A 27,445-nucleotide genomic window follows, 5' to 3' on the forward strand; every position below is an offset into this window, starting at 1 on the left:
GTAAGTGTAATTAGCAGGAAAATGTTAATTTGTCTAATTGTTTGTAAATTTGCATCATACTCCAATTTTCACTTTTGTTATGTGATTATGCATGAATTGAAAAACAGGATGGAAGCATGTGCATAAATTATATTATATGTTACTGGATATCATTTCAGAGGTGTTGGATCTGAGACCAGCTGAATGGAAGAAAACAGGTAGAGACAAAGATCCACTCAGCTTGTCACAACATTTACCTTTGGATTTGACAAATGGATCCCAGCACACGGTTCCCCTCGGTTTTCTTTCCTTTTTAAAGAAGGGGTTATGCTTTCTTTCGCCTGGCTCCAGAGTGATTACAGATGAGACAAACTCTTCCCATGACGGAAGTATGAGGCTCTGCTTGACAGATGAGCTCCAGGCCAGAGGAAGTGGACAGGTTTCATCAGGAAGATGCTTACTCGATAAGTCTTTTGGTATTAAAATAATTACACAGTGGACCGCTGTCCGCAGCAGCAACACAGCTCTCAGTTTACCGTCTGAGACACTCAGCTGCTTGACAAAGCTGGACTTTATCTCCATATCTACCTAAAACGCCTCCCCCTCTCTCTCTGACCGTACAGATGCAAAGCCTCCTCCTGTAATTTAGCCGAGTAAGAGGACAATAGGTAGAACAGCAGATACATCAACAATAAGAAGATAATGGGTTATCTGGCCAGGGGGTTGTTGCTTGTCATCACTTTTGAGAACTATTATTAATAAACACATGTCAGTTTCTGCACAAAAAGCCTAGCAATTGCTTCAATCTATCTTTTTCAAGAAACATGGGTTTCTTCTTGGCAAAAAAAAACTATTTTTAGATTATATTTATAGTGTAAACTTTCAAATATAAAATTGTATTCAAAACAAAGGCCCAAGTGTAAGCTGCTTTATTTATTTAATGCAGTAAGGTGTGATTCCAGGTCCTGATCGTGCCAAGCTGCTGTTGAACGTCTCACAAACAAACACATGGTTCTTTCTCTATAACACCTCTATACTTTTGTTTCAGGCCTACAAAGGCTTGCTGATGAAATGAGTGAACACAGAGACGGAGAGGCAATTTCATGCTCTGTAACACTTAACAGTGCTGATAGCGGTGCGTCTCGCAGTGTAAATTCCCCTCCTTCCAAAGACTTATGAATATGGATTCAGTTGTCCCACTCACTTGAACCAATGAGCTGCAGCCCTCCACCTCCCGCCCCACACACACAAAAACACACTTCAATTTCTTAATTAAATATTCTCTGACACTCACCAGAAAATAAAATGGCTCACTGTGTTCCTGAGGGTTTTTTGGGGGTCCTTTTCCAATATAAAAGTGTTTATTTGGAAACATGGTTTAAATACATACTATATCCTCCTCTTCAAACATACTTTGTATTCCAAATGTCTTTACCTGTCAAAATAAAGGCCACACCAGGAAATTTACACAGAGGGGAAAATAGTCCATTTGTGATTAGGTGGACATACAGGATACACCATGTAGACCCTCTGTATGAACTGTTCCACAAGGGTTTTATCCAAACTAAATGATGGCTACAAACAGAAGAATTAAAAGAGAATGATAACGACATGAGGGCAGATTAATAGTCACTGTAAAATAAAAAATATCAGGATTTTGTTGGAATAGAGTTAGGTTCAATATGAATTATTGGAAATGTTTTATGTCTTTTTTACAGCAAAAAAATAGACAGAAAGAAGTGTATATGGTTCAAAGGATTATAGAGATACTGCGGCTATGATATAATTTCCCCCCTAAAATTGGGATTTTGCACCATTTAATTATTTATTCATATTTTGTATGATCGGAATCGTTATTTATAATTTATTTAATTTGGCCCATAAATTGTCACATTGAAATATTTTGATATCTAAAATGGAATCAGCAAGAGGAAGTGCATATACATTTTTAATTCTACATAAACTCCCTCTTGTTTAAATGCCCATTAAAAAGGGCACAATAACAATAGTCTAAGACCACGACTTAATAGTATTTTTCCAATATCCCTTTAATAAACCGGGGGGTTTACGTGTGTTTCTCGTGTCGACAACATATTTTAAAGCATGTTTACCCCCCTTCCTGTGATGTTTCTTTTTGAAACTTTAAGTGTGTAAATGTACTGCCATTGGTCCAGTTTGTAGAGGAAAAACAAGAAAAGCTGAACGTGATGACCAGTGCACTCAATGCCTGGTGGCTGGTCTCGGTATTCGGATCGTGCGTGTGCGAGGCCGCAGCAGCAGCTGCAACAAGCGCCTTTTCTACTGTTCCAGAAAGTGTCCAAGCTCTTTTTTTTACAATAAAATCTCTTTGGTTTTGCGGTGGCAGGTCAGTCTGAAGAGTCTGCTGGATAGTCCCATTGGAAGAGGAGGATGAAGAAGTCCTTGTCATCAAAATGGATTATTAAATTAGACGTACTGCATTCATTTACACTGTACAGGGTGTGAGGAGAGTCCTCAGTCGCTGTCCTCCTCCTTGTCCTCCTGGATGGTGGTGGTGGAGTGGTTGTACAGTCCCTGCGCCATCAACTGCAGCGCCAGACCGTTCTTGAAGCCGCTGGCCTTTTTGATCTTGGCCCTCTTGTTCTGGAACCAGATTTTGATCTGGGACTCGTTGAGGCTGAGCTCCTGGGCCAGAGCCTGGCGCCGCTGCTCCGTGATGTAGCGGTTCACCTGGAACTCCGTCTTCAGTCTCTGCAGCTGCTCGGCCGTGAAGGCCGTGCGCGGCCTCTTGTCCTCTTTGCCGCTCTTTGACTTTTTCAGTTTCCGTGTCCTTGGGCCTGCAGTAGGGACGAAAGGACAGGGGAGCGGGGACATAAATATTCGGCGCATAATGAACAATGATTGAGAAGAAAAACACGTCAATATCAGCTTGTTTGCAAAGGACTAAACATGTTGATTGTGACAATAAATATGAGAAAAGAACATTAATGAGGATACTACAGATACGTATAAAAAGGATACATATTATTCTTATTTTTCTAATTGGTAAAAGCACAAATCAAATCAGGGCACTATTTGTATTCAATTAATAACCCATTCACATGTGTGTGATTGTCGTTTTAATTACATATATACAATGGATACAGGAGCCCAAACTTCATCATTTAGACACGTAATACTTTTAATTATATATTACACACACAGAATATAAAATAATAAATGTGCAGGATAAAACCAGCAATTAAACAAAGTTCAAAATAATGAATACGTTTCATACATGCAGTGTTTGTGTTTGTGGGAAACTAGAAAATGTCTCTTGTAGTGACGGCGGGAGGCCGGATCGACACCGTTAACGGCTAATTCTGTTTAGATTTATTGCACCGTGATTCACTGGTCGCTCACATGTCCCACAGCAGCCGATCAACGACACGAGTGACTTCATATCGGTGTAAAACGTCTGTTGTCGCTCCCACGTCACCGCTCGTAGCTCACATCTGTTCAACCCTGATCCTCAACATCGAAATACAACAATGCAGATTGAGTCTAAAAGACAGTGGACTTATTCAATAAATCAGACACCTGAAAGACACAATTTGACTCAGCCTGCAGCTTCATGTCCAAAATCTCAAGATGCTCTTTTGTCTCTATTTAAAACATATAAATCCCATCTAGAGCAAGTTCCCCGTTCTTTTTGCTTTGATTGTGAGTTAAATAGAACGATGCACTAGAAATGGAATTTAAAAATATTAGATAAAAAAATAATTAACTAAAATAAGATAGAAATTAACAAAGAAGATAGAAAAGCCGTAGAACTTGTTATTGAAACAAATGTAAATGTTTAAACAGCAGGCACGCTAAGGAATCCGCGTTTTCAGTATTTAGATAAAATCTTCCGTTAGAAACGGAGACTCGGTCCAATACGATACAAAACAGAATATATATACATATAAATATATTGCCAACAAAATCCAATGTGGATTGTTATAGTGAAATAAATTATTCGTATAAACACGAATATCGATAAAAACAACATATGAAAAGCTTGTTTTTTATTTAAAACACATGCTGTAGGATATATACATATATATAACGTAACATTAGGTTATGAAGATATAGTATATTTAAAATGAGATTACATTACATTTTATCCAAAGCGACTTACAATAACTGAGAACTGTTTGGATTACAATCATTTAAAATATTATTTTGATCGTGTATTTTTATTAAAAGAAAAATCTTGAAATCGTGTAAACATAATATTGCTACACGTGTGATGTATCTGTTTGTGTGTACATTCTGAAACACGATTGCGGGCTTCGAGGAGATTTTCTTCGTGAAACTATTGCCTTACCAGATGAGGGCCTGTCCGAGTACCGGGTGCAGTACACCCAGGCGGGCCAGAGCAAGGGCTGGCTCTCCGGCGTGGACGCCCCGGTTCCCTTCAGCACCACCAGCGAGGAGGACGTGTTCTCCCCCCCGGCCCCGGCGCCAGTTCTGTCCTCGGCTTTCACGCCGCTGTTCCCGGTGGAGACGGCGCCTCCGGCGCAGCCGTTACTCTGTTTGGGACTCGCCAAAGAGGCCGAGGAGGCGGAGGACGAAGTGCTGTCGCTGCTGCAGTTCGAGTCCTGGCACGGCGTCCCGGGAAGGCTCGGCCTGCTGACCGCCGGGTGCACCCGTTCCCGGCCTGAGGCCTGCGGGCCCAGGCCGCCGTGCTCCTTCTTGCGGCCAAAGTCAGGCCGCAATATGTTGTCGATGAAAAAGTTGGTAGTTCTGTGGGCCTGCTGGGCGACCTGCAGGGGCCGGATGGGAGGCGAAGGCAGGCCGGGAGACGGGGACACGCTCTCCCCCTCGCTGCCGTCTGTGGTGTTCTGCTGCTCCTCCATCGCTTCTTTTGTGAAGAACTCGTCCCCTGTTCTCCCAATCCCCCTTTCTGGCCTTTTTGTATCCAAAATATAACAAAAGCGACTAAAACATAGTTATTTCCCTCCAAAATATCGCTGCTCGGTGTATTTAATTGGTAACTAATGACATCTTGCTCGCGTAAAGGCGCTCCGGCGCGTCATGGTCGGTGACTTACTACACAACTGGCTTTGGGTGCTACTGCGCGCTGCTCTCACACATCCGGTGATTTCCACCGCTGTATTACAGTCAGATCCTCACACAGTCCGTAGATCACATCACCATGCGCACATACTCACGCTCATTCAAATGATCACACACCAACCGGAGGTGCGCGTAACGTTCAAAGCGCAGTGGGCCAATCACCGACTTCTACACTTAAGGACAGCGGATGACGACGTCCAATGATAATACTCGTCTCCAAGTCAAGAGAGGAGCCCTCACGAGCCGTCCGAACCAGAGACTACATTTCTGCTCCAGGCGCGACGCGTCGTCAGCTGAGGGATAGCATGAGACGAGTTACACGCGCGCGCGCACACACACACACACACACACACACACACACACACACACACACACACACACACACACACACAGCCCTGTTGCTGCTTGCACAACTTGCTTATTTCCGCCGGTGATGACACGGATACCGGGAACTAAACCGGGACTTGATCGGACGGTGCCAGTGGACCTGCCTCCAGACGTCTGGTGGACTTCTCCTCCGGAACCAGGAACCGGACTTTGAGATTGTAAAACCGTATAAGTGGGTGTTCAGTTAAACTACACGGTACTGATCAAAAGCACTTTATGAAAAGTGACAGAGCGGACTCGGTCACTCATCTCGTGCTGTTGAACGAAGCACTTCTTAAGTCCTTCTTTGGTTGAGCACAGTGGGCACTAAACGATGTCCAGTTTAAATCTATAGTTGAAATAAGGTCTGAACGTCTACCAACTAAAATGTGGTTCCAACATCAATGTTTCAACACGCTGATTTGTTGTTAATTTATTCTGTTGTAATGTAAGGCTGAAATAGAGAAAATATTGTCTTCCTATGAATTAATAAAATGGTCGGAATAATAATAATGAAAAAAACGTGTTTAATATTTCATTTAAAACGTTGTAAATATCGAACTATAGACTGCTTTTAACAAGGTGCGTTCATAGCACAGTAATGGACATGTAATGTAATGAAGTTTTAATTCAGGTAGGTTGAAACATTTACTTGTAAATACAAAACTGCTCGCATGTGTAACGCGCATGCGTAAAGTTCAGAGCGTCACCGGATGCAGCACAAGACGAAGAGTTTATACAGAACCAGAGTGACATAAACAGGCTGAAACAACAAGGCTACAGACTCTAATATATATATATATATACTATATATATATAGTATATATATATATAGTATATATATACTCTAAGTACGTGATTTTTTAATGAAGCACCCCTGGAACTATAATCATTATTTTGTTTACTTGTGCTTTCCACACGATACGTGCTAACTAGCAAACTAGCATTATTGGAGTTTGTTTGCTAATTAGCATGCTAGCTTGTTGCCTGCTGTCGTTGAGCATGAAGTAACTAACAAAAAGTAAACATCCCAGAATATTTGATGTGTGTTTGCTGCTGCTAATGTTTGGTTTCATGGACTTTTGCTATACACATAAAATATGTATTTTATGGCAATACAAGCTTAATGTAACAAAACTCCATTTTACATTACAACATTACACATCTAAATGGATTAAACTAATCTGAAAATAATTTAGGGGGCTTTAAGCCAAAATCAATCATAACTGATGAGGTCCCAGCGGGATCTTGCACACAAAAGTTCAGAGATTGTAACCGCTGCTGCTATCATTTAGTATTATTGGTCACATTACTACTACTGTACTCATAAAGCCACATTACTGACACTCTTCGTGCTTTCCCTCCCCACAGGTTTTAGTGGATGGTGGTTACATCTGATGGTGGTTGTTCCTACAGTGGTCTTACACCTGGCTTACATTACTTACCACACATTTTTAACCCATACATTTTTTTTTGCCTAGCAGCAAATAGGAGTTGGGTGTCTTGCTCAGGGACACTTCAACATAGGAGGTATAACGGGTATCCAGGTTCAAGTGAATTGGAACCTGATCTTGTTGTAACAGAATCAGATTCTGAAGATACATTTGCAAGTCGACCCAAAGATTAAGAAAACTTGGCTACAATTACAAAAAAACACACAGAAATGTAAACAAACTTCTCCATGCACAGTGGGTTTGGTGGCATCAGCCTTGCACAAACATAAACACACAACATGCGGAGCCCTGGCTGTCAGCCCCCCCAGTGAAGAAGTGGGCAGGCGCCCCCCTCTTGCTGCCGTCAGGCTGCTTAACTGTGTGTGTTCTCCATATATAATAATGATCTTTTAAAATCTTTTATTACTGCTTATTTACAATATTTTTTACTTGTTTTGAACTATGTCTCTGGGGGTAACCTCTATAATCCCGTGAACTTCCCCGCTGCGGGACTAATCGATTATCTATCTATCTATTGATATATATGTTATTCAAATTGTATTTTATCATATTTTAATATTTTAAGTTAACTTTGAACTGTACTGACACAGTGGGAGAGGCGGATTGATTGAGGTTACTCTTTGAAAACCAAATTTGGCCCCTGTTCTGAAATGACTCAAACAGAAGCGTCCAGTCATCTTTCAAAATGGTTATTTTATGTCGCTAATAGTGCATTTTTGGTGCGGAGGACATTTGTAGCGTAAAAAAAGCACGCAAACACAGTGTGCTATTTAGTGGCGAATAGGCCTACAGCTCCTATGTTAAAATGCGCCACCTGCATGTTTGATGTACACACCTCGTCTTCTGGGGTAAACCCCCCATTGTCGGTCGGTGTTGTTTTCCGGTCCAAGCACCAGAGAAGCGCGCTCTTATCTCGCCCTCGGAGAAAGAAACTGCTGGCGCATTTTGTTGCGGTTTTAATTACCCTCTATTCCACATGAGCGGCCGGACCTCCATCACCTGGCTGCCGGATAAAAGCGACTCAAAGCCTCTGTCACCATCACTGCGTCAAACACTTTATCACGATGCGCGCAAAGCGGGCCGATAGAATAATGCATGCAACGGGCGGGCTGCAGAGGAGGCTTCACTACAGTCACTGTACAGCTTGGAACACAGAGAGGACTCCATGAAAAGACAACTTCAGTGGTGTAATTCGTAATACATAATTAACATTAAGGGCTTGTTTTATTTGGTTTAATGGGGTAGTTTTTAGTGTGAAACCGAAGGCCGCAGCATTCCTCATCCCCTCAACATACAAATACTATTGTCTATAAGGAACTTATACTTTCACAAAAGTAATGACCAATACATTTGGGACATTCCTTGATTCAGTAGGCAATTTGGGTCACTATAAAATTAATTACAATTCTAATATATAGTAAAGTGTTTTTTTGTGTTATCATCCGGCTCTTAATGGCTCTCGGGGTTTTCATAGGGAGGAATCCTCAATTATATTGGTTCTTTGTAGCGTAGAGTGGCTATTGCTGAATATTTATTTATATATATATATATATATATATATATATATATATATATATATATATATATATATATATATATATATATATATATATATATATATATATATATATATATTAAGTTACCGAAAGTGGCCTCCCTTTCCGTTTTCGTCTTTGTCAGACATAAAGAGACACAGGGTAAGCAGGAGAAAGGAAGTCTGCGGTTTCATGATTTACTTTCTAAAAAATGAATTAAGCATTGAATATAAAATATCTTTGGGCAACATTTTTGAATCACAATTACAAAATTAAAGCCACAAATGCTCGATGATTAACAGGTGGCAAATATAAAAAGGAACTGAATGAAACCTTCTAAAATTACACTCAGCGGTGAGCTCCTAGTTCCCCAAATACTCCTGACAGCAAACAGTGAGAGAAAATGACATCACAGCGACATCTGGTGGTCAATGAGAGTAACGCCGGTGAAATGAATGAGCTTCCTGTAAGTCTACCCAGCTTCCTGTATTGTTATGAATGGCAAAGCAATTGTGACACAAGGACCTCGACTGCACTTCTCCGTGGCTTTTGACCCATTTACAGGATGACACAGCGAAATGAATTCAAGTAAATTTAAGCACACTTACAGGAAACACTGAGCTAAACTATTTTAAAATGTATTTCCTGCAGAAAATATGTTGAAATGCTGAAAGCTAAACGCTGAAATCTATTTTAATTGTTGAAAACACAGAAGTGAGAAAAGCTGAAATGAATATCAAAGAATTGCTAAAAATGCAGACTACTGTTAGTTTTATGTGGGTGTAGACGTGCCGCCGGGGTAGAGAGGGTGCGCCGGGGTTAAGGAACCGTAAGGTTGGTGGTTTGAGCCCTGACTTCTCCATGTTGACATTTAACCCCTAATTGCTCCCTGAGCAAGAATGTAAAAAGCCATGGGTTGAAAATGCAACCTAAGTTGCTTTGGATAAAAGTGTCAGCTAAATAACATGTAAAGAATAAGCTGGAACATGGACTACTATTGTCACGTCTGGATAATGGCCTCAACCCAAATGCACAACACAACAATAAAGGTTTATGAACAAAAATGCTGAGGCAGCATTCCAACAAAAATACAGCTTGTTGATATCTATTTTACTTTTTTCATAATCACTGATTATGTTTCATTAGTTTTTCAGTCTGTTTCTCTAAGTAGTCACATTATGATCTTCCGGACCTTTTGCTTCTTGAAACTTTCTCTAACTGGACCTCTTCACATTTTAGTTGAATACCCCTGTTCTAAGGGAAGGACGCTGAAGCCTTCCTTTATGGATTGTGATGTAGGACTGCCCTGCGAGGCAAATATTTAGATTTTAGGAGTTTAACATAATGGTTAAAATGTGTTGATTTAAGATGTGTTATTATTAAAGTGTACTAGCTATTAGATTATATATCTGTTACTTATATATAATGTTACTGACCTAAGACCCAACTTACTAGTTGAGCAAGTACTTTGATTTCTGTAATAGGACTCTTGTTGTATATCTGTCTTTTTCTCTCCTGATCCTAGAGCCTCTATCCATGCACCAACCACCGGCGCCTCCATCTAGTGGTTGGGGGTTATATTTCACATATCATTACAATGTTTACGCGATGAAACTTTAAGCTACAGGCATATTCATTGAACGTGTTCGAAAGTTGGTAGTTTGAGGGAAAGAGAGGTTTCAAGTTATAGTCGAGGAGGAATGCAGAGAAGAATGGGGAGGAGCCACGCTTGAATGTGCAGCCAATCACATTCAGTTGTACACAAAGGACAGAGACACGAAGAGCACAGATTTCTTCTGGAGGCAGCTTTATTAGTCACATTAGACCTGGACTGAGAGTTCTGAGAGTAGCATTCTATTCACATCGGAATAGTCGGTAGTCATCTTTGTGGACAGGGTGGAGAAGGCACGCAATGGTGGTGGCGAGCGACGTGGTGGTGGAGAGATGGCGATGTTTTACAAGTGTCTTAAAAGTGTCCTACTAGTGTTTCACCGTTGTTTTACCGGCGTTTTGTTGTTCAATTATTTAGGTGTTAAATATAACTAATAAAATGGGGGGGGGGGGGGGGGCGCGGATGCTACGGCCGGTGGACGCCGGTGGACGCCGCGGACGCTACAGCCGACATGGCTCGGGGACCGGAGTCCGATTCCTTGGCGTGAGGAATTGGATGTGTGGCGGGAGTGTGTGACAAGAGACCGAAATGCGTGACTGTCACGTTCAATGCGTGACACTTGAGAGCCCTGTATCATTTCCTGTTAAAAGACAGACAGTCCGTCTGTCCAATCAGAAGGGTCTGCTATCTGCTATAAGGCCCTTTCCGTAAGAAGTGTATTTCGTTGTGCGTTCCTATTTGCCGTTATGTTTTGCACTTCAGGGCCACCGTAGGATCCTGAGCGGGGAGGGGCGGCCCAATGACGGAGAAGGAGATGTTGTAGGAGTACGGCTGAGGGGCGGAGCCAGAGTCCAGATCTACTACCGATGAATTGATTGAACCAGAATGTCGTTTTGGTTTGATTAACTATTTGTTGAGGATTTTTAAAATCTCAAACCCATAATCGCAAATTATAAATTTGCCTCAGAGGGCTTTACAGTCTGTACACATACAACATCCTCTGTCCCGAAACCCACCATCGGCACAGGAAAAACTCCCCAAAAAATGAAAAAACCCTTCCAAGAGGGAAAAAAGGGAAGAAACCTTAGGGAGAACGTCAGAGGAGGGATCCCACTCCCGGGATGGACAGACTACAATGGATGCCATGTGTACAGAATGAACAACATATAATACATGCAATTCCTATGACAGAAATGATTCAAGTAATTGTGAGTAGTAAGCCAGGCGCACAGCAGGACCACTGCAGGAACAACCACCATCAGATAGAACCACCATCCACAGAAGCCTGTGGGGAGAGAGAGCACAGAGACTTAAGGAGAGGGTAATGTCGGTTTATGAGTACAGTAATATGATTAATATCTAAAATAATAATGATGATGGCCGCAGCAGGCGTCAGCATGGCCACGGTAGGTGTCAGGACCAGGATCCCGAAGGAACCACGATCTACGGAGACCTGATAGGGGGGAAAGCACAAAAAAAACTCCCGGAAAGAAGCTGAATTAGTCATGTGCATTAATAAAACGTGAATTATGGTAGAACGAGAGCGTGAGAGAGGAGCTTGGTGTGTCCTAATAAGTCCCCCAGCAGTCTAAGTCTATAGCAGCTTAACTAAGGGCTGGTCCGGACTAACCTGAGCCAGCCCTAACTATAGGCAGAATCAAAGAGGAACGTTTTAAGTTTTACTTTAAAAGAGCTGACCGAATCTGCCCCCCGGACTGAAAGTGGAACCTGGTTCCACAAAAGAGGAGCTTGATAACTGAAGCCTCTGGTCCCCAGCCTACTTTTTAAAACCATAGGAACAACAAGTAACCCAGCATCTATGGAGCGCAGTTGCCTTGTAGGGCAATAAGGTGTTATAAGCTCTTTAAGATACAACTGTGCCTCAACAGCAAGTGCCTTGTAGGTGAGAAGAAGTACCTTAAAATCTATTCTTGATTTAACAGGGAGCCAGTGCAGAGAAGTTAATACAGGAGTAATATGATGCACATTGAGACAGGAAGCTCCTGATTTTCGATATATTCGATAGATGAAAAATGGCAGTCCTTGAAGTCTTCTTTGTATGAGAGTTAAATGACATATCCTTGTCAAAGAGAACTCCAGTTTTCTTAGTTCTTGTTAATACACGTGCTGCAGCATTCTGAATCAACTGGAGAGGCTTAAGAGATTTATAAGAGCAGCCTGATAACAGAGAATTACAGTAGTCCAGTCTGGAAGTGACAAACGCATGAACTAATTTTTCTGCATCACTTTGAGACAGGAAGTTCCTGATTTTTGATATGTTACGTAGGTGAAAATAGGCAGTCCTTGAAGTCTTCTTTATATGCGAGTTGAAGGTCATATCCTGGTCAGGATAACTTCCGTTTTTTCTGAGTTTAGCATCAGGAAGTTGCCGGTCAAATTTTGATGTCTCCAAGACATTCTTGAAGTCTAACTGAAGTCCTAAGAAGTCCCCCAGCAGTCTAAGCCTATAGCAGCTTAACTAAGGGCTGGTCCGGGCTAATCTGAGCCAGCCCTTACTATAAGCGATATCAAAGAGGAAAGTTTTAAGCTTTATCTTAAAAGAGGTGACCCCCGGACTGAAAGTGAAAGCTGGTTCCACAAACGAGAAACATCACAAGGTTTAATACAGTTCATGTGGTCCAATACTCAAGACATTTGCCTCACTCGACTGCCTTGCATTCAGTTGCTTATCTACTACCTGACAGGAGAAAAAAACTCCCAAAATACCCTCTTTGGGGAGAAAATTAGGATGAATCCATAAAGGACGGCAATTAGCATTAGCAACTTCATCTAACATGGTAATGTAATAACTAATATCTAACATCACACAAACTACAATTCTAGACTAAAGATTTCTAATTGTATTACAATTTCTATCAGTAGGTGTGCACTTTTACTTAAATCCCTAACAATAGCATTGCAACAATAGTGTCAGGGATGCGGGGAAGGCAGGACTCAAACGCAGATCGAGAAAACAAAAAGACTTTAATAGTCAAAAGGCAAAAAAAACAAAAAGGGCCAACAGGCAAAAACACACACAGGAACCGGGGCATAAAGGCAGGCAGGAACTAGGAATATCCAGGACAATAGACAATGAGGCGACCAGTGACAAGAGACACACACAGCTTAAATACACTACGGAGGTGCAGGTGATTGGACACAGGTGGAAACAATCAGACAATCACAGGGGCTGACAGGACAAGGCAGGAAGTGAAGTTACCCAGGGAGACAAGTGGCATAAAACTACAAAATAAGACAGGAAATAAAACCACACCGTGACAGTACTCCCCCCTCAAGGGCCGAATTCCAGACGGCCCCAGACTGGCAGAGGGCGGACAAGGGGCAGGAGGGAGGGAAACCAGAGACGTTGGTCAGACCGCCCGGGAAACTCTGGCGGGCGGCCAGACGGCCGGGGAGCTTCCGGGGGTTGACTTGGCGGACGCTCAGTTGGCCGGGAGGGCTCCGGGGGTCGGCCTGGCGGGGACTGGAGGCGTCGGAGTCATGAGTCTCGGGGCCGGTACTGGCGGGGTCGGGGCCTGGCGTCGAGCTGTTGACCTGTTAACCTGTTGTGTTAAGCGTAATTCAGGGTGGACATTTCTTGTCTGTGAAGAGGTCAGACAATTTAATTATTTACCAGTCTCCTCATTTAACCTAGATTAAATTTGAATATTTCCCTATCTGTATATTCTGCACTGTCTCTAATGGATTGTAATATTTAGTCAATAGGGATTGGTCAGTGAGGGATTTCAGATTCAGCCATCAGATGGAGAGAGAGTGCCCTGCTATCATCATTATTATTATTATTTTTTAATATTAATCGTATTACTGTTACTGTGATCATAAACCAACATTACCCTGTCCTAAAGTATTGTGCTCTCCCTCCCCACAGGCTTCTGTGGATGGTGGTTCTATCTGATGGTGGTTCTATGTGATGGTGGTTCTATCTGATGGTGGTTGCCCCTGCAGTGGTCTTGCCGTGCGTCTGACTTACTACTCACAATTACTTGAATCATTTCTATGATAGGAATTGAATGTATTGTACATCTTTTACATTGTTTATTCTGTAGACATAACATCCATTGTAGTTTGTCCATCCCGGGAGAGGGATCCCTCCTCTGACGTTCTCCCTAAGGTTTCTTCCCTTTTCTTTCCCCATGGAGGGGTTTTTCATTTTTGGGGGAGGTTTTCCTGTGCCGATCGGAGGGTTTCGGGACAGAGGATGTCGCATGTCTACAGACTGTAAAGCCCTCTGAGGCAAATTTGTAATTTGTGATTTTGGGAAAAAAGAAAATATATTTTTTCAAAGCAAGAAGGAGGAGCTGGGTTTGAATTTGCACCCAATCGCATACGACAGCAGCACAAGGGACACCCTCGCAAGATTGGAAAAGCTGAGAGGCAGAGAAAAGCCTAATGTGAACCAATATTGATGGTTATCTGAGACTGGACGATATTGCATTTTGTAATTGTATTGCTTCTGTTAGTTATTCAATTTTTTTTTTCTCATTTTTAATCTTTAAACTGTTCAATATTCTTGGGTTCTTGTCCCCTGGCGGGCCGGGAGAGAGACGTTCCTTTTTCAAAGAGGTTCAAACCCCACAGACACAGCATAAAAAAATCAGGTACACGGCAGAAATGAAGGAAAAAAAACATGAAGTGAAAAGAAGTGAAGTCAACCCAGGGACACGAGAAGCAGGAAAATACAAAACAAGACACGAAATAAACCCAAACTTTGACACATTTAGTGATGAACAATATATGTTTTGCAAGGCTTTCTTGCACTTTGACATTGAGTAACTTCCTCATTTTATTTGACTGTGTGCTGCTGAATTTTTGCCACCTCAGCTGCAAATAAGTTATCGTTCCGTCTTCTACTTCAATCTATGTGAGTCCGTTTGTGTTGCAATCTCGGCAGAACTGTTTTTACGACATCATGTACTTTGTGTTATATGAGTTGTTGAAGCAGGAAGTGAAGTTTATTCTTGATTATAGAGAGCATGGAATCATCAGTGGATCAGACAGGGGATGGAGTCCCATACACCAGGAGTAACCCTCTGTTTGGCATGTCACTCAGCACCACTGATCTCTTCAGCTTCCAGTCTGACGGTGAGTCATTTAAAACCAATAGATTGATTATAGCTATTACCACCCGTGAGGGAAACCATGGTAACGAGATTCATAGAATTGTATTTCAAAGAACACGGAATGAACAGACTAACTACATGGGCAACTCATTTTGCTGCAGCCCTGAGTGTAGTTAGTACCTGATAGATAACGGATCGTTGGTAACCGGAGGTTGTAACTTCCATCCATGTTATGGCAACTTATCTGAGTGAAAAAGTAAAGCACACGGTCTTTGTCACGGGACAAACTGTTTTGGTATAAACAAGTCACACTGAACAGTTTTATGGATACTTTACTGGCAAAGTAAGACAAGGTTTCCAAATGTTTTTAACATAAAAAAATGTCGTCTCAATCTATACAGAGAAAGTAATGACTGACACCAAGTGCGTTTAAATTCCGATTCCACCTTCTTAGCTTTCTTAACTCATACTGCAGTGCAGTGCAGCACTCAGCAAGCTTCTCTTTGTCACAGCAGATATTTTTATTAGTCCAACACTGTTTTAGTTCCACTAGCGGCTTAAAACCCACATATTTAGCATGGCATAGGGTGCTTGACAAATAGTGTCCAGGGGCTTTATTAGAGCCAAACAAATGGAACAGGTCAATAGTTTTATGTCATTAGTCAGGTTTTGATATTTCAACATGAATGCTACATAGGTCTGTTCAGATCTTTCCGTGAAGTGAAACTGTGTAACATTTAGGATCAATTGGCATGAATAGAATATTAATTTCATAGCAATGTTTTGATGTAGAATTAACTGAATCTAAGAATTGTTGCTTTTTGTTTGCTTTGAAAGAGTTTTATATGCTCACAGGGAGCGGATTCTCTTTCAGAGTCACTCATGTTTCTACAGAACAAAGAATATTTTGGTGTACGCCACTCCTCCGCTCTCTTCACTGGCTACTAGTGGCTGCCTGCATCCACTTTAAAACATTGGTACTCACGTACCGTGCTGTGAATGGATCTGGACCAGTCTACATCCAGGACCCATCCCATTGTGGTGTGTTAAATACAGTTTCATGTATGTGTTTCAGATGTGAAGCCGGCAAAGCCCACAAGACGCTGGTGTTTTAATGTGATTGTTGTTGTCATCATCTTGCAGTCGGCCCTTATTGCCTTTCTCATGTATAAAGGTATGACCACTTACAGATAGTGTTATTTGTAATCTTATTTTTATATTTTAATGTGATATGCTGAAGTGGACCAAGATTATTTCAATGACATTTTGTATTATGGATTTGAATGAAACATGCTGGTTGACTTTTTCCTTTCTGTGCCAGTTATCACGATGCAGACTTCATTGTCTAATCCCAAATTCAATAAGCTGATATCCAACCCCCTCCCTCTGGGTGATGACCACATTCAAACTCTCGTCTTCAACAACAGTCAAGAAACCAAGACGCTGAAGGGCCATCTGCAGGCCCTGAAGAGCCAGGTCCTCCTGATGTTTATATGTAACATTTTACTGAACTTTTTACTTTTTTATGTACCTTGAGTTCAGTTATGTTAAAGTCACTTCAACATCTCTCTTCTGCAAGTTAGATATGAAGAACCATATCAGTCTCATGTGTGTGTTAACAACAGTTGTGTTAACAAGAGTTGGACAGTTTGGTTAGCTTAGCATATAGACTGGAATAAGGGAACAAAACGGCAAGCCCAGCTAGTACAGAGAATCCCAGGCTGTTATATTTTGCAAGTGGCAAAGAACGCATCCCAACAGAAACAGCTTTTACAGAGCGATGTCGATTCGTCATCAGGACTGCCTATGGCCCAATTGGTGGACGGGAACGCCCTTTAATGATCTATTTTCAGACAACCTGCCCTCTAATATCTTTTCTGCTCAATTTGGCCATCAGTATTTTAAACACTGTTTTGAATAGCATGCGTTTTATGCTGTTGACCACATGAACAATAATTGCGAGCTGGTTATCAGCTAGCAAACAGTCCATGCATTAAATTGTAAGAAGGTAAGAATTTCTGTAACCAATGCAAGGCATAACATTTGTTTCTGTTCCTGTGTTGTTTGCTGCAACAATAGGTCAATAGTCTGTTTGGAGACGTAGGTCTGTTGGGCAGGCTGCAGGCTGACATACACATTCTTAATACCAGCACACACAAACTGGAAGGCCAACTGACGAACATCAGTCTCGTATCAGGTAGGACATACACCTGTGTTTCTATGTGTGTGTGTGTATACTTAAAGTCACACGTAAGGAAAATTTGCATTCATCACAAAAAGCATTCACTGGTTGTTAGCATATCGAGGGTGGGTTTTAGGTTTAAGACAAACTGTTGAGGTTAAACCTGCAAAGGGCAAAGTTAATCCATCCTAGCCATTATTTTGTGTATCTTCAGGACCTCCTGGTATTCCTGGTACAGATGGGCAAACAGGCACACCAGGACAGAGGGGGTTTAAAGGTGAGTCAAGAAGAGGGCAGTTCATTTGAGCTCAAGTTGAAGTTAATGTACTAACATGTGTCGCAAAATTTAGCGCCCAACAATTTTCTTATGCTCTAATAACTGGAACTACGGAAGAAAGAACATGATTTAGTCTAAAAAAATAAATGTATAAAGAAATAAATAGGTCAATGTTTAAGTAAATGTATACATGTATAGACAAATAAAATGCTGAATAACTGTTGAAATAAATAAAAGATTAAATACATAAAATGCTTATATAAATAACTTAATAAAACAAATACACATCATATATTTATTTCTACATGTCTGTTCACCTACATTCATTCATTCATTTATGTGTCTTCATGCTAATGAGGTGGGAGGTCCTAACATCTGTCTAAAGCTGGATTTGTCACAGGAGGTTGATCGCTCCTGGCCGACTACTTCTGCCTTGCACATGTCGTTGGCTCAGCTAACCGTTAGCACTCATTTTAACATGGCATTGTTTTTACAAACCATTTCAAATGGTTTTAGAGAAGCGCTTAAAAAGGCTGGATAAAGTGACAGATGACTCGGCTCAGCCCATAATAACCAAACAGTGTTTGAGAGTCTTCAAGAAGCCGCCCGCCAACTTTTCCTCCTCTCGGAACCAGAGGAGCCTCAATAATGTGACAAAGTCCAGCCTCCCGGATCTTATTGCTTAATTATTGCACAACTATATGTGTACTTCTTTCAACCACACTTATCAATTCAATATTAAGCCCGAAATGTCTTACTCTTGACTCTTAGCTTATTTGTTAAGTCAAAACTATATTCATCCCCAAAATACTTTTTGTACACTTCTTTTTATTTTGAATGCATTGTTGTATTTTTAAATTTTTTAACCAAAACTTTCAGGTTCAGGTTCTTTTGTTTTTCAAATGAACAAAACTTATGACCTGGATTTGACTCCATAGAGACTATTTGTCACTGTTTGTTTGCATTATGCAGCACGCTTCAGTGGTCCTTCCACACATATCGTACACATATCTGTATTCTTCCTTCTAGGTGACACTGGTGTTGCTGGCCCTCAAGGATTGAAGGGTGAAATGGGTCTCAAAGGAGAACCTGGGGAACGAGGAGTTGCAGGTGAAGTTGGTCGGTTTTATTATGATTATCTGCAGAATATTGCACTGGTCGTTATTATTAAGAAGAAACTTAAGTCCCAAAGCGGCCTTCAGTACAAGGTTTCCCATTCAAAGTATAGAGAGAGACAATATATAGTACCAAGTTCACAAATAAAAATGAGCATATCATGTAGACCAAGCTGGACTCAAGATGTGACAAAACCTTTAAAATATTTGTCCAATTCAGGCCAAGCAAGTCACGTGGACCCTGGTGTCATTTTGGTTCACTACCGCATACTTGCAAAACTAATGAGATTCTTATCACCTCAGCTGTGCTTTGTGTTTTGTGCAAATTAACAAATGATTAAATATACATTTTATATACATCCTCATGTTAACAGTCACATTTATTGCCTATATTGGAATTATTTTGTTCTTATTGTCATCATCAGCAAATTTCTTTGGTAAAAGCCGAACCAGTGAATAAAGATAGCGATGCGAGAGAAAGATTGGTGTGTGAGATGCTGCATGGCAGTCTATATGTTTACCGAGAGGTTCTTCAAACAGAAATGTAACATTTTGACTTGCAAACAACAAGCAGGCAGAGTTGAAGGAAAAAATGACATTACAGTGGCTCAGTTCCTCAATAAAAAAGAAAAAACGTATGAGCAGATTGCAGCTATGAAATTCAGTTTCTCTTCCTCCTTAAAGTTATGGGTATAATTTGTTAATGGTTGTCAAAAAAAGGGTAGTTGATAATTCGGTGTGTTTCTGTGTGCAGGACCAAAGGGTTCGCCTGGGCCCCCAGGGCCCCCTGGGAATCAAGGACCCGCTGCAAAAGGAGAGAAGGGAGAACCCGGGGGTCAAGGTAAGAGTCTGGATAGTGGTTAAAGAGTTCATAGGACCACGTTTCATTCTACATGGTCCAACAACTGTTGATCTCCATGTGGAACAAGGGAAGAAAATGCAATAATAATTGACATTCTCAACGGATGGATGAATCAGGTTTTGACATTGCGTAATTAGATATTTACTCTTAAAAATTTTTAGTGGTACTAATTTGTAAAGTTTGTCTTTTTGAAAAGGAATTGTAAGTCTGGGTGCTTTAGAGCGAAACTGTGTCTATGGATATTTTTGCTTCAAAGCTGCAGTGATTTAATTAAAGTGCACACACTGAGTATCATGTGTTGTTAATCTATGGTTGTTGTTGTTTTTAATAGAGGGTCAGTTGGCACTGACTTAACTGCTGCAACACACACATTACGTCCATTGATTCAAAAGAAAATTGTGGATTCATTCTACTTATTTGTATTTGTACTGTATTTATCAGCGATATTATTTTGTGGTCTTCAGGTTTAGCTGGACCGCCTGGAACTGAAGGTGAGTGAGTACTAAAGTAACATAAAGCAATGATGGGCACAACATACAGTAGACTTCAGACCAGGCATACAACGTTTTAGAAGAATTAGGAAGAGATTAAATAAAAAGTAAGGGATGTAACTTTATAATTTTTATGATTACATTTGAAAAGGAAGTCCGGATTAGAAAAATAATGGATAACTATATATTTTTCCTTTATTTTGAAAATCATTAACTTTAACAACTTTAATGAAGTCACTCATTTGCTCCTCCAAGAATTGTCAGCTTGGCGTGGCGGCCCAGTGACTCTGTGAGCTATGTTGTCCAGGGCATCAGCCGGTATGGTAGCGTTTCCCAAGCAAAGAGGTCTATGGGGAGATTCCAGACTGAGAGCAGGCTACCCCTAGCGTTTAGCAACCTCACCCGGACCAGGGAAACTGCGGCAGCTTCCTGGAGCCAGACCCAGGAGAGAATCTCGCTAGCAAGTGTCTGGTGGCCGAGCCTCCACCCCAAAGAAAATAGATAGAGCAGCCCCCTGTAGACCGTTGGGGTTAAGCATCGGGGTTGGGTGCTGTGCTCACCGGGCGGAGGGCCCTTGAGGAGGACGAGCTCTTGAGACATGGAATGTCACCTCACATTATGCATACATTAGTCTTGCGTAAACAGCTGTAATGGTGAATCTTTACAAAAATGTAAGCATCTGGTCCAAGGTCAGTATTTCACTCTGTGGTTTTCATATTAGTTCACACATGCACCTAAAGCAGTGGTCTGGCTGCATGTCCCACCACCACAACTAAATGACAAGCTGCGACCCAAATCATCCAAGGGGGGTGGATGAGGGGGACGCGGACGGTCCGGCCGATGGTTGGGGGGGACAATGAGCCTTCCCGTTACCTACTGCACTAAATAACGTAACAGTCCAGTTTGTTTGGTTGCCAGTTCAATACTGTTGTTCAATACTGGATGCATTAAATGTGTACCAGTTCAAGTAAACCATCAGATTGGTTGGAAGATTAATTTGAAAATGTTTTCTTCACAGGTAGTCTCGGACCACAAGGTCCAAAAGGAGACAAGGGGGACCAAGGAAGTTCACCAGAGGGTAATTTCACACGTGACTGGCCTGAGAGCAATGTTGAAAACAAGATATATCTTGATGCTTGAAGCTACTGCCAATAAAAAAAAACTTTAAACAGCTTTTTATCCCCACAGTGACAGTGCGTCTTGTGCCGGGGAGAGCCCAAGGACGAGTAGAGGTGAAGCACAATGGCGTCTGGGGCACCGTGTGTGATGACAGCTTTGATACTCTGGATGGAAAAGTGATCTGTAAGATGCTGGGCTTCCAAAGGGCCCTTTCGACCTTCACTGCCAGCCCGGGTAAGAAATCCGCTGCCAACCGCACATCATGTCAAATGAACAGAGAAGAGCGGATGCAGTTGTAATGCAGTTGTAGTAATAGTAGCAGATGTAGAAATAGTAAAATGCTACTAATAATAATAACACTGCATGAAATAAAAAAGTAAACGTTTCAATAGTGGTAGTTATACAATTGTAACTGATGATAATATTAATACTAAAAATATTAAATACTGTAAACAATAACCTACACTTAATCATGTTTAAACAGCTGAACTTTACAGCTGAAATCTTTTTCCAAACGTTATTTATTGAGAACGATAATAGACCCCTTTACTGCCAGCGTTGTCATAAAAATGCATGCATTTTGGAAATAAAAGCAGCATTTTCCCCAGTCATCCTGAGAAGTAAGGAAGTAGTGTATGAAGTAGAAGGAAAGGAACACCTGACTCAAGTTCTGCATAATTGCCGCAGGAGTGTTTTAGAGCGTCCGGTGTGTGACTTTCAGTTTGTCGTAGTAGCAGTCACTGGTTGGTGTAGATAATAAACACAGATACTCATCTGTGTTTATTCAGTCCCTCAGTCCTTTTATTTATTTTAAAATGACTGAGGGCTTTTACAAGGACAGCAGCATGTTCATTTTCTTCACTGCAAGCAAGCAGTGACTAGTTTACAAGGTCACTCATTAAACCAAAACACTGGCTGCGTATGCAAGCTATTAAAAGTGTTCTGCACTGGTTAAAAATGCTTGTATTTGTTTCACCCAGATCAATAAACTCATGTATGTCATGGTGTTTGACATTCAATAAACTATATGGAACTAAATGGATGCAGACCAAGTTTAACATTAATAAATATAAATACATATCTTTTATTTATATATATAAATAAAATATATGTACAATTTTACTTTTAACAGTAAATATTTAATTTAATAATATTACAATTATTCTTTTTTTACAAAGTATCAAAGTACTTCCCCCACCTAGCACCACAGTCAAATGTAACCTTTGTTATTGCCCTTAAATATAAAAAAGCACTGGCTGACCGTATGCTTTGTTCTTACGGCTCTCCTTTTAGGGTCTGGGAGGATCTGGCTGGATGACCTGAAATGTTTAGGAACAGAGTCTGACATCTTTAGCTGCGCGCATGGAGGGGTTGGGGTAAACAACTGCCATCACAATGAGGATGCTGGAGTGTACTGTGTCTAGACTGACACACACAAGACCAACAAGAAAATGTGTTTCAACTGTTGTACTGGCGGAGATAAGAAACACACATACACACATAAATCAATATATATATATATACATGCACACGTCATACATTAACACTGCTCACCGACAATATAAGTAGACAACAGTGCCTCTACTAATTGATTTTTACAGCTTGATACAGCTTACATATTCATAAAACATAGCAAAAATGTGCATTCTGTTCTAAGTTAAAGCCATTAGACTAAATGACAGTCTTTTGTATTCACAAAAGTATACTAATACAATTTTACATGAAATTCCTCCACTAATATTTCTCAAATGAGGCTGCGTTGCGACTTTGTCAGAGTGTGTTTTTTAATCCACATCCTCCTCATTAGACCTTCGTGTTCCATCACTTTTCATTCATCATGCAACAACACACATGCTTTTTTAAAGATTAAACCATTTTTTGTAACGATTATAAAATACTTTTGTAATCTGCTGTTTTGTGGAATAGCTGATAGATGGGAACCAGAGCAAAGGGAACTTACTGGTGTACTGCCTTGTTTGCTGCAAGGCAATGAAAGTCCTCATGAACATAAGAAGAATGGTTTTTAAAATGGTGGTTGCAATTAGGTAAACGGCATCTATAGCTGCTTTCCGTAAGCCACTCGGCAGGAGAAGATCCTGTTCCTAACTCGCTAACACAGAGATTCCACGTCTTTCGTCTCTTTGGGTGAAGTTCCCGTTCATTCGTTTTTCACACTTTATAAAACACAACTGTATACGCTTTGCTTCCTGATTCACAGCGTCTGGACTAGCTCACCCATGCATCATTACCTGTGTCAATTGCACTTGTGCTCCCATATGTAGACTCCCTGTCACACTAATACACACCGCTACCCGTGACCAACCTGAGATTGGCTCCCAATACCATGTTGTACACAAACATCACAAACGGCTCCTCACTTATGTCGCTGTTTTTAGCATCAAACAGATGAGAACCTGCAAACTTGAAATCCTTTGATATAGCATGTTGTGCATCTGGTAGGAGCATTTGGGGTTATTAGCAGGAATAAAAACTGTTTATTGGCGGACCACGTGTTGCGTAACATTCACTTTATTCAGCCATAGAACTCTGCAATGCCTACAGCGCATGCGCTACAGTAACAACAGAGAGACAGTGTTCACTGAGGTCCAAAAAGCATTTGTATTGCTACAACAATATAACTAAATGTAGTCGATATACAACATTATCCTTCTTTTAACGGAGAACACACCTCTAACATTCTTGAGTTTATTAGCCAGTTAACCAAACATATCTTGTAAAATTCCTTTAGGTCAAGGTGTGTGCGTGTTTTCAGGTTGTCTGTCCGAGTTCTTGACAAACGCAACTTGTTCAAACTCCGTCCATTTTTAAATCACTCGTCCTCGGACAGCCCTCACTGTTGCTGTCACGTGTTGCCCACTTATTTAAAAAACAATTATATTTAGGATTAATTATTACAGAGACCACCATTACATTTTTCGTCTTGCGCGGCCGCACCACACTTTGGAATCCCTGGTCTAGAGAACAAGAAGGGGCAGAGTTATCCACGCTATATGTCAGCGGCCGAGGTTTGTGTCGCCAACAAGGTAAGTACTAAGAGCCCTAGGAACTCGAAATAAATAATTAAAAACAAGATTTGCATGTTTAGGGGAGAGCAGTGGAACAAAGACCCAAGAGGAGACAGGGGCGAAAATACTAATAAAACATTATTTATTTTAATAGAATGATTAAAATATATATAGGAAAAGCTAAAATAGTCCATCCAAATTTACACCGCAGCCGAGCGAAGTCCTGCACGTAATTATAAATTGGTTCCGACGTCTCTGTCTATGTCTCTGACTGCCAGCTGCCCTCTGCTTCTGCTGCTGCGTCTGCTTCTTCTTCTGCTGCTGCTGCAGTAGAAGAAGAAGCAGCCGACACAGCAGCGTGTCTTCTTCTTCTTCTTCCATTGGCCATATGCCACTAATTGGTAGCTTGTCACTGGGGACGATTGTTAATTGATGGAGGATACAACGCAAAGCAAAGCACACAATACGTACCCTAACCCCACAAATATGCAATCAATAAAACATGCAATCATAAATCAATAAATCATGCAATTGTCCCCAATCGTCCACCCCGTGACATATAAACCTCTTATTAGGGGCAGGAGATGCAAACAGAATGCGAGCAAGCTTTTACTTTGAGCTTTACTCTGAAGAATATTAGAATAATGATGAACAAAGAATGATGATGAACCATTTGAGTATATCTGTGCAGAGCTACCAAAGGTCCCGGAAGATGTAAAGATTAGCTGAACTGGCCTCCCTTCTGTGCTCTGATTACAAAATCCTGCACTGGCCAACCGGATGAGAGAGGTGATGGGCCAGGTCATCCACAAAGACCAGACCTCCTGCGTGCCTTATAGAAGCGTACTGGACAATGTGTCCTTAATTTGGGATATTTTGGATTTCTCTGGTTCTCGGTGAACCAAGATACCGTGGGGCGGCACAGTGGAGTGGTGGTTAGCACTCACAGCTTAAAGGTCTTGGGTTCGACTCAGTGGCCTTTCTGTGTGGAGTCTGCATGTTCTCCCCGTGTCTGCGCGGGTTCTCTCCGGGTTCTCCAGCTTCCTCCCACAGTCCAAAGACATGTACTGGGGATTAGGTTGATTGGGGACTCTAAATTACGTGTAGGTGTGTGAATGTGAGTGTGAATGGTTGTTAGTCTCTCTTAGCCCTGCGATTGGCTGGCGACTAGTCCAAGGTGTACCCCATCTCTCGCCTGAAGTTGGCTGGGATAGACTCTGTGTGTAGGATACGTGGTTTGAAGATGGATGGATGGATGGTTCTTTTTGCATCAGAACTGGTCTCATTTCATTAGACGAGGAAAGGGCTTTTGAGCAGGTTGAGCACCTTTACCTCCACCTGACCGAGCACAAGGATTCTGAGCAGATGGGCGGGGAGGTGCTGCAGCAGTACGTCACACAAATCTTGTGTGACACAATTAAGAGAATTGTTTCACCTCATGTTACATTAACATGCTGTTCTGTAGATGATTGTAACATGTTCCTTACGTATTTTATTGAAAAGCTCTTAGAGTCTGAAAGCATGTTCAAAATTGGAAGCCCGGTTGGGGATATCTGACAGTAATAAAGTATCAGCGCTGCATTTGTAGAGGCAGTGAGCAGTTCTGTCGGCCCGTCCAGCCGGAAAACAACTAACATTCAGGGAAAACATTAGGTTTCGTACTTGTTGTTAGATATAAAAGAAAAGATCAGCCCTGAACTAGAACACTAGATCCAATCACATACAATGTGTGGTCTCCTGACGTTAAAAGAAAAATAATGAGCACGAGCGTGAGTGTTGTATAGTGCGTGATGTGTCTCTAACTCTCATCCTTATCAAAACTGTGTCTGCCCGGTTGGCACTTTCTGCTTTTCTTTCTGACCTTGCATTCCATAAACAGGATAAGACAATGACTCCCTAAATGAGCAGTAAGAAAAACGTTTTGATTATCAAGCCAGTTTTCAGCTAGGGAGGGGTTAATCTATGGTTAGCTCTTCTCAATCTCCCACTGTTCTGGACTCTTTCCACCCTATAATCAGCTTTCAAGACCTGACGGTTTTAACTATTAAAACAAAGCCATCATCTTGCCCCTTGGATATTATACCATCCTCTTTTTTGTAAAGTTCTGCCAATTACAGTAACATCAGTTGTCAACTCCTCATTTTCTACAGGAATTGTCGAGGCTTACCTTAAGCATGCCACTATCCACTCTGGATGGAAGAAACCCAATTTAGATCCAACTTTGCATATAAACTAAAGGCCCACATCAAAACTGTCTTTTGTCCAAAATCTTTAAAAAAGTGGCGGCAAACCAACTCACTGCTGCACTATATGACAAATTTCAGTGTGGCTTCTGTAAAAAAAGACAACTGAAACTCATCTCAGTCTTCAGATGCAGATGACCGGTCTTCATTAGTACTTCTGGACCTCAGTTCCACTGTAGACCATAATATCTTGGTTAGGAGAATACGGCATTGGGTGAGCATTTCTGGAATAGCATTAGACTGGCTTACCTCTTGCCTTGCTGACAGAAGCTTCATTGTGTCTGAGGGTGAGTCTGATATCGCTCCATTGTTTTGTGGTGCACCACAGGGCTCGGTCCTGGGGCCTTTATTATTTTTTCTTAATTTGTTACAATTAGGAGCAATTGTAAAACGCTATAATGTTGCGTATCATTTTTATGCAGATGATATACAACTCCATGGTTCATTTAAACCCAGGGAGGTTTTCACAGTAACTAGGTTCTTGGTTTGTGGACTGGACAGTAGAAAACTGCTCACAAGTGAACAACAGCAGGACAGAAGTTCAAGTCATGGCACTTGATGAGTTTGTCCCCATGATTAAGCAGAGTATTGGTCCACTCTCCTCTGCTGCCCACTGCAACTTGCGTAACCTTAGGATGTCTTTGATCAATCCATGTCATTTGACCCTATATTAAGCAGCTGTCATATTTTTTTCATATCAGAAAAATCAGTAAACTTAGATCTGTGGTCTCAACTTTTGAATAAGATTATTATACATCCATTCATTTAGTCACGCTTGTGCTATTGTAATTCACTTTTCTCATCACAAAACACTGCAGCCCGTTTATTCACGACAAATCAACGGTCTCCCATCACCCATTGGAATGCAGTATCAGCATTCTGTCAATTAATCCCGCAGGATAACAGATGGTGTGCTGTGCATAAGGCTTTACAGTCTTGTTGTTCCACTGCAACACTGAATAATACACAGTATATGTGAAAGTGGTACATTAATAAAATCAGAAACCAACAACATCCACAC

General features: G+C 41.2%; 2 protein-coding genes across 3 annotated transcripts; one reads left to right on the forward strand and one right to left on the reverse strand.

The window, feature by feature from the left end:
- Window positions 1-892: 892 nt before the first annotated feature.
- Window positions 893-5,162, reverse strand: LOC120834504 (homeobox protein engrailed-1-B). The gene is made up of 2 exons (XM_040202538.2): window positions 4,310-5,162; window positions 893-2,795 (listed from the first exon to the last, which is right to left on the reverse strand). Exons 1-2 carry the CDS (start codon window positions 4,839-4,841, stop codon window positions 2,473-2,475), a joined length of 855 nt encoding a protein of 284 aa, XP_040058472.1. The 5' UTR covers window positions 4,842-5,162; the 3' UTR covers window positions 893-2,472.
- A 9,749-nt stretch (window positions 5,163-14,911) lies between these two features.
- marco (macrophage receptor with collagenous structure) lies at window positions 14,912-23,661 on the forward strand. 2 transcript variants are annotated; one of them, XM_040201771.2, is made up of 11 exons: window positions 14,912-15,131; window positions 16,185-16,283; window positions 16,431-16,585; window positions 17,189-17,306; window positions 17,506-17,568; window positions 18,598-18,678; window positions 19,438-19,524; window positions 20,010-20,036; window positions 21,055-21,114; window positions 21,225-21,389; window positions 22,449-23,661. In XM_040201771.2, the coding sequence occupies exons 1-11, from the start codon at window positions 15,023-15,025 to the stop codon at window positions 22,577-22,579; spliced, it is 1,095 nt and encodes a 364-aa protein (XP_040057705.2). In that variant the 5' UTR covers window positions 14,912-15,022; the 3' UTR covers window positions 22,580-23,661. The 2 variants fall into 2 exon arrangements, with proteins under 2 accessions (XP_040057705.2, XP_040057706.2); XM_040201772.2 differs by lacking the exon at window positions 20,010-20,036.
- Window positions 23,662-27,445: the final 3,784 nt, after the last annotated feature.

This window comes from Gasterosteus aculeatus, chromosome 16, assembly GCF_964276395.1.
Source record: "Gasterosteus aculeatus chromosome 16, fGasAcu3.hap1.1, whole genome shotgun sequence".
Taxonomy (NCBI): domain Eukaryota; kingdom Metazoa; phylum Chordata; class Actinopteri; order Perciformes; family Gasterosteidae; genus Gasterosteus; species Gasterosteus aculeatus.